Source organism: Pseudophryne corroboree, chromosome 5, assembly GCF_028390025.1.
Source record: "Pseudophryne corroboree isolate aPseCor3 chromosome 5, aPseCor3.hap2, whole genome shotgun sequence".
In the NCBI taxonomy this organism is placed as follows: domain Eukaryota; kingdom Metazoa; phylum Chordata; class Amphibia; order Anura; family Myobatrachidae; genus Pseudophryne; species Pseudophryne corroboree.
Window position 1 is genome coordinate 280,515,907 of NC_086448.1, and position 17,764 is coordinate 280,533,670.

General features: G+C 49.2%; 1 protein-coding gene across 8 annotated transcripts in view; it reads left to right on the forward strand.

Annotated features, from left to right (window-relative positions):
• The window catches only part of DNAJC13 (DnaJ heat shock protein family (Hsp40) member C13), a 554,470-nt gene that overhangs the window by 379,008 nt on the left and 157,698 nt on the right, over positions 1 to 17,764 (forward strand). For all 8 annotated transcript variants that reach the window (XR_010177689.1, XM_063922373.1, XM_063922368.1 and 5 more), the window contains one exon: positions 11,442 to 11,644. Coding sequence is in view for 7 of the 8 variants with exons in the window: in XM_063922373.1 (XP_063778443.1) it covers positions 11,442 to 11,644 (203 nt within the window). In the remaining variant the exon portion in view is untranslated. The remainder of the gene's footprint in view (positions 1 to 11,441; positions 11,645 to 17,764) is intronic.

Consider the following 17,764-nt stretch of genomic DNA (forward strand, 5'->3'; position numbering starts at 1 on the left):
GATCTTGCATGGGCTATCGGGTCAATCACCCTTATGGTGTTGTCCCTTGCTTCCCTACCCCGAACAAAACAACCTGGTCAGGGTGAATCACCTCTGGCAGTAATAAACTCAGGCGGTTCGCTATGAGCTTGGCATATAATTTAACATCTACGTTAAGGAGGGAGATTGGCCTGTAACTGGATGGCAATCATGGATCTTTGCCATCTTTAGGTATGACTGTGATGTGTGCTCCTAAGGACTGATTCGAGAAAGGGGCCTGTGGAGAGACTGAGTTGCAAGCACAGAGCAAAAGAGTGAGAAGTTTATCTTGAAACATTTTGTAATAAGATATGGGGAAGCCATCGGGGCCCGGACTTTTACAAGTTGGGGAGGACTTCGGGGCGGTCATGAGTTCACTATCTGTAAAGGGGTCTGCAAAGGCTGAAGTAAAATCTGCGGAGAGTGACGGGAATTTGATCTCTTCTAGGAAGTCCTCTACTGCCTTCTCATGTACAGACTGCTCACCATGGGAGCGCAGCGATGTCAAATTATAGAGATCAGTATAATATTCATGAAAGATCTCAGCCATCTTATTATCAGAGGCACGAGGCACACCAGAGGAGTCCTTAATCTCCTTAAGATAAGTTAGGGATCTTTGAGCCCGTAAGGCACGGGCAAGAAGCTTCCCAGGCTTATTACCCCACCTATGGAATTTATGTCGGCAGCAGCTAAACGCTCTGCAGGTGCCCTCATTCAGTAAACTATTTAGGGACGACCGTGCCTCTTGTAACTCTGCCAACACATCAGAAGTTAGCGTAGATTTATGTGCGAGTTCCAGCAAGTATTTTAGCAAGTAGGGCATCACGGCATTCAGTTTTTGTTTTTTTTTTAGGTGGGAACCCAGTTGGATGCATTTACCTCTAATCACGCATTTATGGGCTTCCCATACCGTCACTGAGGAGACCTAGTCAGTCAGATTAAGAGCAATGTAGTCCTTAATAGTGTTTTCTATTTGGGCCCGACAGTCTGTGTCTCGGAGAAATTGCTCATTAAAGCGCCATTGCCTTTGGCGCGGGGGAGGGTGGTGTAAAGATAGAATAAGAGTAATGGGGGCATGATCAGAGCCAACTATTTGTCCTATTGTGGCATCCACAAGAAAATCTAGAGATTTGTGGTCCACACAGAGATAATTTATACGGGTATAGCAATTATGCGGGTAAGAGTAAAATGTGTAGTCCCTATCTTTAGGGTGGAGCAGTCACCAAGCGTCTGAGAGTTGAAAATCATGAAGAATTGTTTTAAAGCGTGTGATATCCTTTTAAGAAGATCTGGGTGCACCAGTTGAGGTATCTATAGGAGGCTCCAAAGCCCAATTAAGGTCCCCTCCTGCCACCAACACCCCTTCCAGATTTTGCTCTATCAATTCCAAAGCCTCCCTCATAAAACGGAGTTGACCCTGATTGGGGAGATAAAAGTTAACAAATGTAAAAATTTGGTTGGCAACAGTAGCTTTCACCAGCAGGCCCCTCCCATCCCCCAATAGGAACCTCCGATACGTCACTCAATCTAACATGTTTGGCAAATAAAATTGCAACTCCTTTGGCCTTAGCTCCCGAGAAGTCATTATAATATCCCTGTGGGAAATGACGTGAGTGCAGCTTCGGAGAGGCACCTCTTTTAAAGTGTGTGTCCTGGTGGAACACCACGTCCGCTTTATCGATATGTAGGGAGTGTAGAAGCCGGGATCTCTTCTCAGGGATGTTAAGGCCCTTCACATTAAACAATATTAACTTCAAGTTAGCAATATTGGTAGGTTACCAGGGAATCCCAATGCTGCCACAACCCCGTATCACCTTTTTGACCTCGCTGAGAGGATAACCACCTATTACACCTCATCCAAGTGGGGGACGGGAGGAAGGAGAGCACAGGAGGAAAGACAGGGGGAAAAGACGTAGACAATGAAAAACAAGAAAAATTACTGTTAGTAGAACAGCAGTACTCTGCATCATTAGTCATGGGAAACTATAAATGGTCCATGATCTAAAAATATACAGCAGAGCAAGGGGGGTCAGAGGGGAACTGGGATACATCACCATTATAGAGCATGGAAATATAAAATAAAAGTATTCAGCAGATAAGCAATTCGAAGGAAGAAAAAAAAACTGGATCAAAAGACTACGAGATCAAGTAGAGTACTGAAAGCCAAAGGCAAAATGGCTTAACAGGCAATATTAATCTAGTATATAATGACACATCTTAAAACCAAAAAACAAGAACAAAGAACATGACCCGATAAGAAGTGGCAGTATTCAAGCAGCCACGAGGAGCAATCAATTGCCTAAACAATCACAGACAGTGGACTATTTAACCCTTAGTTGAAGGACACAACAAAAAGAAAAAAAAATATCAAAAACATACTAAATATGTAAAATATTCACGTGTCCGTAGAGATTGAACTTGGAGTCCAGTCCGCAATTATCATCCTGTGTTATCAGCGTCACCTGTGGCAGCCGTGACGGCTTCAGACTCCTCGGATGTGTCAGCTCGTCGTCGCCTCCTAGTGTTACGGACTTTCTGCCACTGTTCCGCACGAGGCGGAAGTGACATTGAAAGTTCAAACGGGTCCAGTCAATTAGGAAGAATTGGGGTAGGGATGTCTAAGGTTGAACAAAATTCCTTAACATCTTCAAATTCCTGTAAGATAAGAAGGGCCCCTTTATAGGTCACTTGAATGGATAAGGGGAATCCCCAGCGAAATTTGATGTTACGTTTTTTGAGTTCGTCTGTGAGGGGGCGGAGAAGACGCCTCTGTTGCAGGGTAGACCACGAGAGGTCCGGAAAAATGTGTATTCTATGGCCATCAAAAGCAATGTCCGGAGCACGTCTGGCTGCTTTAAGGATCTCCTCCTTTTTCTGGAAATAGTGGCGTCTGCAGATAACGTCGTGTGGTCTTTCCGTTGGGGCCCATCTAGGACGCAAGGCCCGATGCGCCCTGTCAAACACCATCTGGTAGTCGGAGTCCGCACCCAGGAGTTAATTAAATATTTTGGTCAGAGCAGGTTCAATGTTTTGGGGAGCGACGTCTTTAGGCAGTCCCTGTATTCGCAAATTATTCCTGCGCCTCCTGTTGTCAATACCATCGAGCCTGTGGCCCATGGCTATCAGAGAGCGTGATTGGCGAGAGATGAGATCAGATACCTTAGAATCTGTCCTCTCGGAACAATCTTCCAATGTCACCACTCTGTCTGCGACATGGGCGACATCAGACTGAATGGAAGAGATACGGGCTTGGATGGAATCCTGTATCCGTTGTTCCATGGACTGGAGGTCCTGTTGCAGATTGTGGCGGGTTGGGAGAGACCGCAATTTGGAGAGTATGGCAGATAAATCTGAGGAATTCACTATAGGTGTAGACGGTGGAATATGAGCAGGGGGTCCCGCAGCCGCATTGTCTTCCATGGCACTGGAGAGGAAAGAGGGCGATGAAGGGGTTGACGAGGTAGAATCGGACACTGGTGGTCTAAATAGTGTATGAAAAGCTGTAGCTTGGGATGAGTTGGCTGGAGTGTTTGTCAATTTCTTGGAGGAACGTCTTCTCGGCATGAGGCACGATTTTAAGCGTAGTCAGAAAGAATTATCTTCGAGCTGAATAGTGACCTACAGGCGACATATCACGTGTTACCCTCAGCGTGGCCCGGCTAAGCCATTGTAGGTTAAAGCTCAGACATCACATCGTAGAGAGGCGGACATTGTTGTCGCAGAAAGCCGCATCTGTCTTTCCGGAGCAAAGAGCAGGAGGCAGCTACGGCACAGGAAGACAGCCGGCCCTGTGTTGTTGAGCTGAGTGATCCCCCTCTTCAGGCGGGAATGAAGAGCAGAGTCGGCAGTGGGAGAGGGCTCCGAAAGAAAGTCACGTCACCATGACGGAGCGGTGAAACGTATCCAGGAGAGGAATAGTTCCAATAAACTGAAGTAAGGCACTGCTGAAGGAAAAGTCAGGCACGATTAATTCCTCATGGAGAGCTGTAGATCAATCTTGATGAGACACACAGAAACTAGTAAGGGTCAGTATAGTATACACCACTTATAGTCTTTCAGGAACCCTGGGACAATCAAGGCAATGAGAAAAGTAAAATACAGGTGGCAGCTATAGGAAACCTCTGGCAGCTCTTTTGAGAACAGCATCAGCCAGGGAGTCTAATCAAAAGAGCTGCTATATATATAAGGCTGGCATGCAATATTATCATTTGCAGGTGTATGCCCTTCTACCTCTAAGGAAATCTTCAGCACAGGAGGGAAACAGGTCACTGAGAGCCGCCACAGCTCCAGTGCCTGCAGTGTACCTCCTGAGTTCACACGTAGCAGCAGGAGCGGCACTGATGTCTGCGCACCGCTGCACTTCAGCTGACAGGGGCTCCGAGAGCACGCCCTCCAAGCCCTGCGCTCGTTCTCCCACCACAGCACCACTCAACGGAGGTGGAAGTGGGGCAGGGGGGCCGGAGATTCCCGCAGGCCGGCTCCGGTAAGAAGGCAGCGCTCGCTGCAGCCAAGATGGCGGGTGGGGTTCGCGGGGGGTCAAGGCACAGTCCGTGGACAGGGAGACGTGGAAGCACGGGTCGTCGCGTGCCAGAGCGCCGGACTGTCAGTGAGGAGGGCAGAGGTCCACCGGGCGTGCAGCAGCTGTGTACGCCCAAGGAAGATCCAGAAATTGAAGTCGTGGCTTCACCCCAGGTATAGGCCTCAGCGGAAGGGATGTCGTCCGAGCCTCCAAATGTCAGCAAGTGAGGGATAGGGGTGTTGGTAGTTGACGAGGGGCACTAGAAGCAGTTGGGTGGTGGGGGACCCACAAATATATGCCCCTAAAGCGACCACACTGCAGGAGCTGGGAGTATACTCTTTGATGTGTACTTTCTCTTACGTCCTAGAGGATGCTGGGGACTCCGTAAGGACCATGGGGTATAGACGGGCTCCGCAGCAGACATGGGCACTATAAAGAACTTTAGAATGGGTGTGCACTGGCTCCTCCCTCTATGCCCCTCCTCCAGACCCTAGTTAGATCCTGTGCCCAGAGGAGACTGGGTGCATTACAGGGGAGCTCTCCTGAGTTTCTCTGAAAAAAAGAATTTTGTTAGGTTTTTTATTTTCAGGGAGCACTGCTGGCAACAGGCTCCCTGCATCGTGGGACTGAGGAGAGAGAAGCAGACCTACTTAAGTGATAGGCTCTGCTTCTTAGGCCACTGGACACCTTTAGCTCCAGAGGGTCGGAAAGCAGGTCTCACCCTAGCCGTTCGTCCCGGAGCCGCGCCGCCGTCCTCCTCGCAGAGCCGGAAGATAGAAGTCGGGTGAGTATTAGAAGAAAGAAGACTTCAAAGGCGGCAGAAGACTTCAGTTCTTCTCTGAGGTAACGCGCAGCGGTAACGCTGCGCGCCATTGCTCCCACACACAACACACTGCAGGCACGGATGGGTGCAGGGCACAGGGGGGGGCACCCTGGGCAGCAATAATAAACCACTAGGACTGGCTAATATATTATATAGGCTGCGGAGGCAGTAGATATACAATCCCCTGCCAGTGTTTGTAAATTTGAGCGGGACCGAAGCCCGCTGCTGAGGGGGCGGAGCTTGGTACCACAGCACTAACCAGCGCCATTTTCTCTACAGTACTCTGCAGAGACGCTGGCTCCCCGGATTCTCCCCTGCTGTACACAGTGACAGAGGGCAAAAAGAGGGGGGGCACTTATAATTGGCGCAGTGAGTGTATATTGTCATATATATATATATAAAAGCGCTGTTTATCTGGGAATTGTTTCCAGTGTCCGTTGTGTGCTGTCATACTCTCTCTCTGTCTCTCCAAAGGGCCTTATTGGGGAACTGTCTCCAGATAGAAATTTCCCTGAGTGTGTGGGGGTGTCGGTACGTGTGTATCGGCATGTCTGAAGCGGAAGGCTCTTCTAGGGAGGAGGTGGAGCAGATGATTGTGGTGTCTCCGTCGGCAACGCCGACACCTGGCTGGTTGGATATGTGGAATGTTTTGAATGCAAATGTGGCTTTATTACATAAGAGGTTGGACAAAGCAGAGTCCAGAGATAAAGCAGGGAGTCAATCCATGGCTTTAACTGTGTCACAGGGCCTTTCTGGGTCTCAGAAATGCCCACTGTCCCAAGTAGCAGACACTGATACCGACAAGGAATCTGACTCCAGTGTGGACTACGATGATGCGAGGTTACATCCAAGGGTGGCCAAAAGTATTCATTATATGATTATTGCAATTAAAGATGTTTTGCATATCACAGATGACCCCTCTGTCCCTGACACGAGGGTACACCTGTTTAAAGAAAAGAAACCTGAGGTAACTTTCCCCCCATCTCATGAGCTGAATGAGTTATTTGAAAAAGCTTGGGAAACTCCAGACAAGAAACTGCAGATTCCCAAGAGAATTCTTATGGCGTATCCTTTCCCGGCTAAGGATAGGGTACGGTGGGAATCCTCGCCCAGAGTAGACAAGGCGTTAACGCGCTTGTCCAAAAAGGTGGCGCTGCCGTCTCCAGATACAGCAGCCCTCCGGGATCCTGCTGATCGCAGGCAGGAAACTACCTTGAAGTCAATTTATACACATACGGATGCCCTGCTCAGACCGGCAATAGCGTCGGCTTGGGTTTGTAGCGCTGTAGCAGCTTGGACTGATACCTTGTCAGCTGACATTGATACCCTGGATAGGGATACCATTTTATTGACCTTGGGTCACATTAAAGATGCAGTCCTATATATGAGAGATGCTCAGAGAGACGTTGGCCTGCTGGGTTCAAGAGCCAACGCCATGGCGATTTCTGCCAGGCGAGCCCTGTGGACCCGCCAATGGACGGGTGATGCCGACTCAAAGAGGCATATGGAGGTTTTGCCTTACAAGGGTGAGGACTTATTTCAGGAAGGTCTCACGGACCTGGTTTCCACGGCTACTGCAGGTAAATCTACTTTTTTACCTTATGTTTCCTCACAGCAAAAGAAAACACCACAATATCAGATGCAGTCCTTTCGGTCGCATAAGTCCAGAAGAGGTCGAGGATCTTCCTTTCTCGCCAGAGGTAAAGGTAGAGGGAAAAAACTGCCGGCTCCGGCTAGTTCCCAGGAGCAGAAGTCCTCCCCGGATTCTACTAAATCCACCGCATGACGCTGGGGCTCCACTGAGGGAGTCCGCCCTGGTGGGGGCACATCTTCGACTCTTCAGCCACGTCTGGGTTCAATCAGAGGTGGATCCCTGGGCAATGGAAATTGTATCCCAGGAGTTACAAGCTGAAATTCGAAGACGTGCCTCCTCGCCGGTTTTTCAAATCGGCCTTACCAGCTTCTTCCCCAGAAAGGGAGGTAGTTTTAGCTGCAATTCAAAAACTGTGTCATCAACAAGTGGTTGTCAAGGTTCCCCTACTTCAACAGGGGAAGGGGTACTATTCAACCCTGTTTTTGGTCCCGAAACCCGATGGCTCGGTCAGACCCATTCTGAATTTAAAATCCCTAAACTTGTACTTGAAAAGGTTCAATTTCAAGATGGAATCGCTCAGGGCGGTTATCGCCAGCCTGGAAGGGGGGGATTTTATGGTTATCACTAGACATAAAGGATGCATACCTTTATGTCCCCATATATCCGCCTCATCAGGCGTACCTGAGATTCGCTGTACAGGACTGTCATTACCAGTTTCAGACGTTGCCGTTTGGGCTTTCCACGGCCCCGAGGATTTTCACCAAGGTAATGGCGGAAATGATGGTGCTCCTGCGCAAGCAGGGAGTCACAATTATCCCGTACTTGGACGATCTCCTGATAAAAGCGAGATCGAGAGAACAATTGCTGAAAAACGTGTCGCTCTCCCTAAGCGTGCTGCAGCAACACGGCTGGATTCTCAATCTACCAATGTCACAGTTGGTTCCAACGACCCGGTTTACTTTCTTGGTTATGATTCTAGACACGGAACAAAAGAGGGTTTTTCTCCCGGTGGAAAAAGCCCAGGAACTCCAGAACTTGGTCAGGGACCTGTTGAAACCGAAAAGTGTGTCGGTCCATCACTGCACGCGAGTTCTGGGGAAAATGGTGGCGTCTTACGAGGCCATTCCCTTCGGCAGGTTCCATGCGAGGACTTTTCAGTGGGACCTTCTGGACAAGTGGTCCGGGTCCCATCTACACATTCATCAAAAGATCAGCCTGTCCCCCAGGGCCAGGGTGTCTCTCCTGTGGTGGCTGCAGAGTGCTCACCTTCTAGAGGGTCGCAGGTTCGGCATTCAGGACTGAGTTCTGGTGACCACGGACGCGAGCCTCCGAGGATGGGGAGCAGTCACACAAGGAAGAAACTTCCAGGGACTATGGTCAAGCCAGGAGGCTTGTCTACACATCAACGTACTGGAATTGAGGGCCATATACAACGGCCTGCGTCAGGCTGAGAATCTTCTTCGCGACCTCCCGGTTCTGATTCAGTCAGACAACGTCACAGCCGTGGCTCATGTAAACCGCCAAGGCGGAACAAGAAGCAGAGTGGCAATGGGGGAAGCCACCAGTATTATTCGCTGGGCAGAAAATCATGTAAGCGCATTGACAGCAGTCTTCATTCCGGGAGTGGACAACTGTGAAGCAGATTTCCTCAGCAGACACGATCTCCATCCAGGGGAGTGGGGACTTCATCAAGAGGTCTTTGCAGAGATAACAAGTCTGTGGGGGCTACCGCAAATAGACATGATGGCGTCACGTCTCAACAAGAAGCTGCGGAGGTATTGTGCCAGGTCCCGGGACCCTCAGGCAGTAGCAGTGGAAGCCCTGGTTGACACCGTGGGTGTTTCAGTCGGTCTATGTGTTCCCTCCTCTTCCACTCATCTCAAAGATATTGAGAATCATAAGAAGAAAAAGAGTGCAGACAATACTCATTGTTCCAGATTGGCCTCGAAGGGCCTGGTATTCGGATCTTCAGGAAATGCTCACAGAAGATCCGTGGCCTCTTCCTCTCAGAGAGGACCTGTTGCAACAGGGGCCCTGTCTGTTCCAAGACTTACCGCGGCTGCGTTTGACGGCATGGCGGTTGAACGCCGAATCCTAGCTGGGAAGGGCATTCCGGAAGAAGTCATTCCACTCTAATAAGGGCTAGGAAGGAGGTGACTGCGAAGCATTATCACCGTATCTGGAGGAAGTACGTATCTTGGTGTTAAACCAAGAATGCTCCTGCGGAAGTTTTCCATCTGGGCCGTTTTCTCTAGTTTCTGCAGAGAGGAGTGGATATGGGCCTAAAATTAGGCTCCATTAAGGTGCAGATTTCGGTCCTATCAATTTTCTTTCAGAAGGAATTGGCTTCCCTCCCAGAAGTCCAGACTTTTGTAAAGGGAGTGCTGCACATACAGCCTCCTTTTGTGCCTCCAGTGGCACCATGGGACCTTAACGTGGTGTTACAGTTCCTGAAATCTCACTGGTTTGAGCCACTTCAAACGGTTGAATTAAAATTTCTCACTTGGAAGGTGGTCATGTTGTTGGCCTTGGCATCTGCAAGGCGGGTGTCTGAGTTGGCGGCTTTGTCTCAGAAAAGCCCCTATCTGATTTTTCATGTGGATAGAGCAGAATTGCGGGCTCGTCCTCAATTTTTGCCTAAGGTGGTTTCATCGTTTCATATGAACCAACCTATTGTGGTGCCTGTGGCTACGGGGGACTTGGAGGATTCCAAGTCCCTTGATGTAGTCAAGGCCTTGAAAATTTATGTAGCCAGGACGGCTCGGGTTAGGAAAACAGAGGCTCTGTTTGTCCTGTATGCAGCCAACAAGGTTGGCGCTCCTGCTACTAAGCAGACTATTGCTCGCTGGATCTGTAACACGATTCAGCAGACTCATTCTACGGCTGGATTGCCGTTACCAAATTCAGTAAAGGCCCATTCCACTAGGAAGGTGGGCTCTTCTTGGGCGGCTGCCCGAGGCGTCTCGGCATTACAGCTTTGCCGAGCAGCGACTTGGTCGGGTTCAAACACTTGTGGAAATTCTACAAGTTTGATACCCTGGCTGATGAGGACCTACTATTTGCTCAATCGGTGCTGCAGAATCATCCGCACTCTCCCGCCCGGTCTGGAGCTTTGGTATAATCCCCATGGTCCTCACGGAGTCCCCAGCATCCTCTAGGACGTAAGAGAATATAAGATTTTAAACCTACCGGTAAATCTTTTTCTCCTAGTCCGTAGAGGATGCTGGGCGCCCGTCCCAGTGCGGACTAAATTCTGCAAGACTTGTATATAGTTATTACTTACATAAGGGTTATGTTACACTTTTGATCAGTCTCTGACTGATGCTGTTTGTTTCATACTGTTGACTGGTACGTATATTCCAGGTTATACGGTGTGGATGGTGTGGGCTGGTATGAATCTTGCCCTTGGATTAACAAAATCCTTTCCTCGTACTGTCCGTCTCCTCTGGGCACAGTTTCTCTAACTGAGGTCTGGAGGAGGGGCATAGAGGGAGGAGCCAGTGCACACCCATTCTAAAGTTCTTTATAGTGCCCATGTCTCCTGCGGAGCCCGTCTATACCCCATGGTCCTTACGGAGTCCCCAGCATCCTCTACGGACTAGGAGAAAAAGATTTACCGGTAGGTTTAAAATCTTATTTTTATCATGTATTTGTGCGCAGCTTTCCTTTTGGTCAGTATGTTACTATAATTGGTGCAGGTGTACACCAAGTAGGTGAGACAAGCTGCTAGCTCTGAGGCGCTGGAAGGGAAAGACTTTCTGTGTGTTAAAAACTGTAAACATGCTATGTTTGTGAGCAACGTTGTTCATGGACATATCCGTATGGCCCTGCAGCACGGCTACAGTTGTAGTGCAAACGAGTGACGGTAAATGCAGCTTGTTTGCCGAGAACAGTGTGTCCGTTACTATTCGTGGGCACGTGTGTACACATCCGCTCTCATTAAAATCAGTGGCGCGGAAGGTGAGTTCATTGTCCCCCACCCCTTCCTTTATTCCTCTACCTCTTCTCCAGTATACACTGTTTAAAATATTATAATCCTTCATATAAGCAAGATAATATTGGTTTATAAAAAAAAATGTCTATGCTACTGTAAGATCTGCATATTCTACAATAAGCAAAGTTATATTATTGACTTTTGAGTGTAGAATATTTTAAACATCTACTAGAATGTAGTTTCTAAAGGTTTTATTCAATTTTATTTTATTTGAAAATAGCAACAAATCAGCAAAGACACTGGAGATGAATTTTTATCGATTCACATTTGTTCCATAGAGGCGTGCCAAAGTAACTTAATGTGCACAGATTTTTAAAAATATCTGTGCACATTAAATTGTTAACCTTATGCATTGTGCTTTAGTTTCCCAGCCTCCTTCAGACTGTTCTCCTATATTGTGTTAATCGAAAGTAGTGACCTCTAGTGGTTTTCTGTTGTACTATACAAAACCACATGTGTATATGAAGAAATCTGAAGTGCTTTATTTTTGCAGATGCAAGAATTCTGGGATCAGGGAGTATTAAGTCCCAAAACACGCTGCTGGGCCCAGGGTATGGATGGTTGGCGCCCGCTGCAAGTCATACCCCAACTGAAATGGTGTTTGCTGGCAAGTAGCCAATCCGTCCTAAATGAAACTGATTTGGCTACACTGATTTTAAATATGCTTATCACCATGTGTGGATACTTCCCCAGCCGGTAAGCCATTTGAAATGACCTATAATTGGGGGGTAACTGGGTGGCTACCATGCTAATGCAAGGAATTGATCCATATAATAGTAGTGTCAAGAACCTGTAGACTTATGTGCTTGTTTGTTGTGTGTGGATTCAGACAGGACTACTTTTTAGGATATACAGTAAGTCCATATATCAATGATGACAGCTGTGGGCAGAAAAACAGTGGGTTGCCTGGCCTACACCATGAAGAAGTAAGGATGCCTGCATAGATGAGCGGATACTCACATTACCATAGGGTAGTTAGCATGCAGCCGTGGCTGCAGATGTGTTCAACTCAAGATCAGACCCTATCCACCATTCCAATTTCTGCTGCAGGGTACACTGGGCTCCACAAGGATAGACATTGGGGTGTAGAGTAGGATCTTGATCCGAGGCACCAACTGGCTGAAAAGCTTTGACTGTTCCCAGAATGCATAGCGCCGCCTCCTCTATAACCCCGCCTCCCTGCTTAGGAGCTCAGTTTTGTAGTTGGTGCTGCAGTAAGCAGGCACATAACAGAGGGGCTGCTCCAGGCAGCCCTAAGAAGAGCTTTTTTTGAAGAAAAAAGTGAAGACTACAAGGGCAGCAGCGGTGGTAAATGTCAGAAGACATTCACTGCTGCAGCTCCAGCTCTCCCCAGCGGCGCTGTACACTCCCGAGCCCTGGTTGCCGGGTAACTACAGCAGGAGGTTCCGGTTTTCTTCACAGTCAGGCACACACGACGGGGGCTCTCCGGGATCACGTGGCCGCGCTTCCGGAGGTGGTAAGTGGGTCCCGCTTGCGGGACCCGGTCTTTATCGCGATCCGGCTCGGTCAGTGGGAGGCGGCCCGCGCGCGCTGGCGGTGGACACTGTGGCAGTACAGGCGATCCCACTAGATCACCAGGGCATGGGTGCAGGTCAGGTTTTCTCTCTAAACCATTTTCAGTAGCCCACAGTACCCGGTGGTTTTGCCAGCAGTTGGATAAGGCTTAGACCTGAAGCCCCTCCCCCAGCCCCAGGGCGTCATTTCCCGCAAATGTTCCCGCCCTGGAGCTGCATATCTGTCTCTCCCTCACTCCCTGTCAGTGTCTGGGTGCCATTATCTCTCAGCTTCACTGTTCCTGGAACTGCTTGGGCAAATCCTCCTGTGTAAAGCCGCCTGGTTGTCAGTGCTGTGACTTTACATGACACTTAAGTATTCTACCTGCCTTTTTAGACAGTGCTAGTTAAGAAAGAGTGCATTTAGTCAGGGTTTTCTAATACAATTACCCTGTGATAATCATCCAGTTCTTACTGTGCAGTGTTATATCTATTGACTACATAGCTATATATATATATATATATATATATATATATATAAGCTAGTCAGGTGCAGTATTATTGTTAGTAATTCAGTGTTGCTGAAGCTACAGACCCTTATGAGGAAACTATAGCAGCTGGGGGCTCTGGTTCTGGGGGGCTCCTTGCCACCAAGTGGGACTGTGGCAATGGGGGTACATAATGACCCACCATGGGCCGCTTTTTCCACGCTTCTACATACGCTAGTTAATAAACTAACACCCCCTATGCCGGTACAGCCGTATGTGGTCCCTGCAGCTAACCCGCCGTGGGCGGACAATTTATCTGCTAAATTGAGGAAGTTGAACCAGTCCCTGACTACTAAAAAGTCTGACCATAGCTCGCCTAAGCCCAAGGGGTCCTCTAAACTAGCTATTGTCTCCTCACAATCCACTGCTGTCACTGACACCTCGTCTGATGAAGACGGCACTTACACTGACTCCACAGGTTCTGACTCAGATACGGCTGATGGGGAGGGTAGTTCACATGTGGATGTTCCTGATCTTTTGGAGGCTATTAAGTTGATTCTGCAGATTACGGATAATCCCGAGCCATCCATCCCTCCTAAGAAACCAGATAGGTTCAAGCATCAGACTCACTCTGACCACCTAGTGGATATACATCAGGAACCCTGGGAAAACCCGGGTACGAAGTTTGTGCCTCAAAAGAAGATGCTGGCTCGCTATCCCCTCGCACCAGAGCTGTCTAAGAATTGGGAAACGCCTCCTCCAGTAGACTCACATATGGCTAGGATGGTGGTTTCCTCAGCTCTACCTCTCACTACCGTCACGTTTCTAAAAGAGCCTACGGATAAACGTGTGGAGGGTTGTCTGAAAGCGATTTACACCCTCACGGGTGCTGCACAAAGGCCCACTATTGCAGCAACATGGGCTGCAGAGGCTATTGAAGCATGGGCCTTGGAGTTAGAAGCTGAAATCTGTTCTGACCATGCTAGACAATGCTTGTCATATATTGTCACAGCTTCTCGCTATATTAAAGAAGCGGCTTCTGATGCCGGTATCTTAGCAGCCAAGGCCTTTACTACGTCAGTCCTGGCTCGCCGGATATTGTGGCTGAGATCCTGGTCTGTGGATCTGGACTCTAGAAAAACCCTGGAGGTACTCCGTTTCAAGGGAGATATTCTATTTGGGGAGGACTTAAATAAGATTGTGGCTGACTTGGCTAATGCCAAAACTGCCTATCTGCCAAGTACCGCTCCTTCTGTGTCGAAGGCTAAAGGTACTTCCTTTCGCCCCTTTCGTCCTTCAGGTAAAGCAAAAGGTCAGGCGTACAACAAGCAGGCCCGCACTTCCAAACCTGGTAAGCCAAAGCCCAAAAGAGCCTGGGCGGCCCGTCAGCTAGCTTCCAAGAACGATAAGCCTGCCGCATGACGGGGCTGGGCCGGCTTCTAGGGTATACCCAGGAATGGTTGAAGACCATTTTAGATGCCTGGGTACGGGAAGTCGTCACTCAAGGTTATGCCATAGCCTTCAAAAACCAACCCCCTCATCGATTTTGCCGAACAGATGTCCCGTTGGACCAGACAAAGGCAAACACTCTACATTCGGTGGTACAGACCCTCCTGGATACAGGAGTCGTAGTACAGGTGCCTCTTGCGCAGAGGGGCCGGGGGTACTATTCTCCGCTGTTTCTAGTCCCGAAACCAAATGGGTCCTCCCGGCCCATTCTCAACCTCAAGGCATTGAACAGGTTTGTGAAGATTTCCAAGTTCCGTATGGAAACCCTTCGCTCTATAGTTCTGGCCTTGGAACCTGGGGACTACATGGTCTCCCTGGACATACAGGATGCTTACTTGCATATTCCTGTAGCAGAGTCGCATCAGCAATACCTCAGGTTTGCGATTGGCAACGTCCATTACCAGTTTTGGGCGTTACCTTTTGGTTTAACTACGAGTCTTCACCTAAGTCATGGAGGTGATGACGGTGGTACTCCGCCGTCAAGGGGTCAGGATACTACTGTATCTGGACGACTTGTAAATCCTGGCAAATTCCCCAGAAATTCTCCTGCGTCATTTGGATATGACTGTCCAGTTTCTACAAGCCCACAGGTGGCTCATCAACTGGAAGAAATCCTCCCTGATCCCTGCTCAGAGCATGGTGCACCTGGGAGCGCTATTGGACACTCACAACCAGCGGTTGTTCTTGTCTCAGGAGAAAGTCCTGAAGCTTCAGGACAGGATTCGTTGCTTCCTTTCTCGTCCGCAAGTGTCGATACATTCGGCGATGCAGGTGCTTGGCCTCATGGTATCCGCATTCGACATGGTGGAGTATGCTCAATTCCATTCTCGCCCCCTCCAGAAGCTGATTCTAGCCAAGTGGGACGGCCTGCCTCACCGGATCAGGTCTCACATGAATTCATTGACTCCGGAGGTCCGTCTGTCGCTGCTTTGGTGGCTCCAGGACTGACAATTGTGCAGGGGCCGTCCATTCTGGATATCCAACTGGGTCCTGTTGACGACAGATGCCAGTCTAAGAGGTTGGGGCACGGTGCTGGAGCAACACTCCCTTCAGGGTCGGTGGACCAAGGAGGAATCCCTCCTCTCGATCAGCATTCTGGAATTGCGGGCGGTCTTCAATGCGTTAAACCTGTCCCAGCATTTAATTCAGAACCGTCCTGTTCAAGTACAGTCGGACAACGCCACCACAGTGGCTTACATAAATCATCAAGGCGGCACTCGAAGCCGTTTGGCAATGAAGGAAGTCTCACGGATTCTACATTGGGCGGAACGCCATCTAACGGCCATATCGGCAATATTCATTCCGGGAGTCCTGAATTGGTAAGCGGACTTTCTCAGTCGTCAGGACGTACATGCCGGCGAGTGGGGCCTTCATCCAGAAGTGTTTCAACTCCTAGTGGAAAAGTGGGGCCTTCCAGACGTAGATCTGATGGCGTCTCGACACAATCACAAGGTTCCGGTCTTCGGAGTAAGGACAAGGGATCCTCAAGCAGCATTCGTGGATGCGCTGGCGGTGCCGTGGAGGTTTCGGCTGCCGTACGTGTTCCCTCCGGTGTCACGCCTGCCCAGGGTAATTCGGAAGTTCAAGCAAGAAAAAGGAAATCTGCTTCTCATAGCTCCAGCGTGGCCCAGACGGCACTGGTTCTCAGACCTGCAAGGCCTATCGTCAGAGCGTCCAGTTCTACTTCCACAATGCCCAGACCTCCTCGTCCAGGGCTCCTGTGTCTACCAGGACCTAGCCCGGCTGTCTTTGACGGCGTGGCTCTTGAAGCTTCCGTCTTAAGGGCTAAAGGGTTTTCTGAGGCGGTCATTCAAACTATGTTGCTGGCCCGGAAACCGGCTTCGGCTCGGATTTACTATAGGGTCTGGCATTCTTACTTTGTTTGTTGCGCATCTAACGATTATGACGCTTCCAAGTTTAGTATAGCCAAGTTGTTGGCTTTTCTTCAACAGGGCCTGGACTTAGGCCTGCGTCTGGCCTCCCTCAAGGTTCAAATATCTGCCTTGTCGGTGTGGTTTCAGAGAAAAATTGCAACCTTACCTGATGTGCATACATTTACTCAGGGTGTGTTGCGTATCCAACCTCCATATGTCCCGCCTGTGGCTTCTTGGGACTTGTCGGTGGTTTTGGAGGCGTTACAAGAGTCTCCGTTTGAACCTCTTGGTTCAGCTGATCTTAAGTGGCTTTCCCTTAAGGTGGTGTTTCTGCTGGCTTTTGCCTCAGCTAGAAGAGTGTCGGGTTTGGGTGCCTTGTCCTGTAGTTCCCCATATCTGATATTTCACCGTGACCGGGCGTTTCTTAGGACTCGTCCCGGATACTTACCTAATGGGGTTTCTTCGTTCCACCTTAACCAGGAGATTGTGGTTCCGGCACTTGTTTCTCCTGATCTGTCTTCCAAAGAGAGGTCTTTGGATGTGGTACGGGCTCTCCGTATCTATGTGAAGAGAACTGCTTCTGTTAGGAAATCTGATTCTGTCTTTGTGCTGTTTGGATTTGACAAACGGGGCTGGCCTGCTCACAAGCAAACTTTGGCCAGATGGATTAGAATGGTGATTGCACATGCTTATGTGAGGGCTGGCCTCTCGGCTCCTGCTCACATTACGGCCCATTCTACTCTGTGGGACCTTCTTGGGTGGCTCGCTGTGGTGCTACCCTTGAACAATTGTGCAAGGCGGCTACGTGGTCATCTGTGAACACGTTCATAAGGTTCTATGCCTTCGATACTGCTGCTTCCCAGGATGCTTCCTTTGGACGCAGGGTTCTTGTGCCCGCTACAGTGCGTCCCCTCCCATAAGGAACTGCTTTAGGACATCCCCAATGTCTATCCTTGTGGAGCACAGTGTACCCTGCAGCAGAAAACGAGTTTTATGGTAAGAACTTACCTTTGTTAAAACTCTTTCTGCGAGGTACACTGGGCTCCACAAGGCGCCCACCCTGACGCACTTAGCTTCTTTGGGTTGGTATGGCATTAGCCGCTGACACTTCTCCTGTCGTGAGAGTGTGGTGTATGTGGCTACTAACCGTTGTCGTCTCTTTTCCTGCTACTGCATTGGGCTAGTTAACTAAGGGGGTCATTCCGAGTTGTTCGCTCGTTATTTTTTTTTCCGCAACGGAGCGATTAGTCGCTAATGCGCAAGCGCAATGTCCGCAGTGCGACTGCGCCAAGTAAATTTGCTATGCAGTTAGGTATTTTACTCACGGCATTACAAGGTTTTTTCTTCGTTCTGGTGATCGTAATGTGATTGACAGGAAGTGGGTGTTTCTGGGCGGAAACAGGCCGTTTTATGGGAGTGTTTGAAAAAACG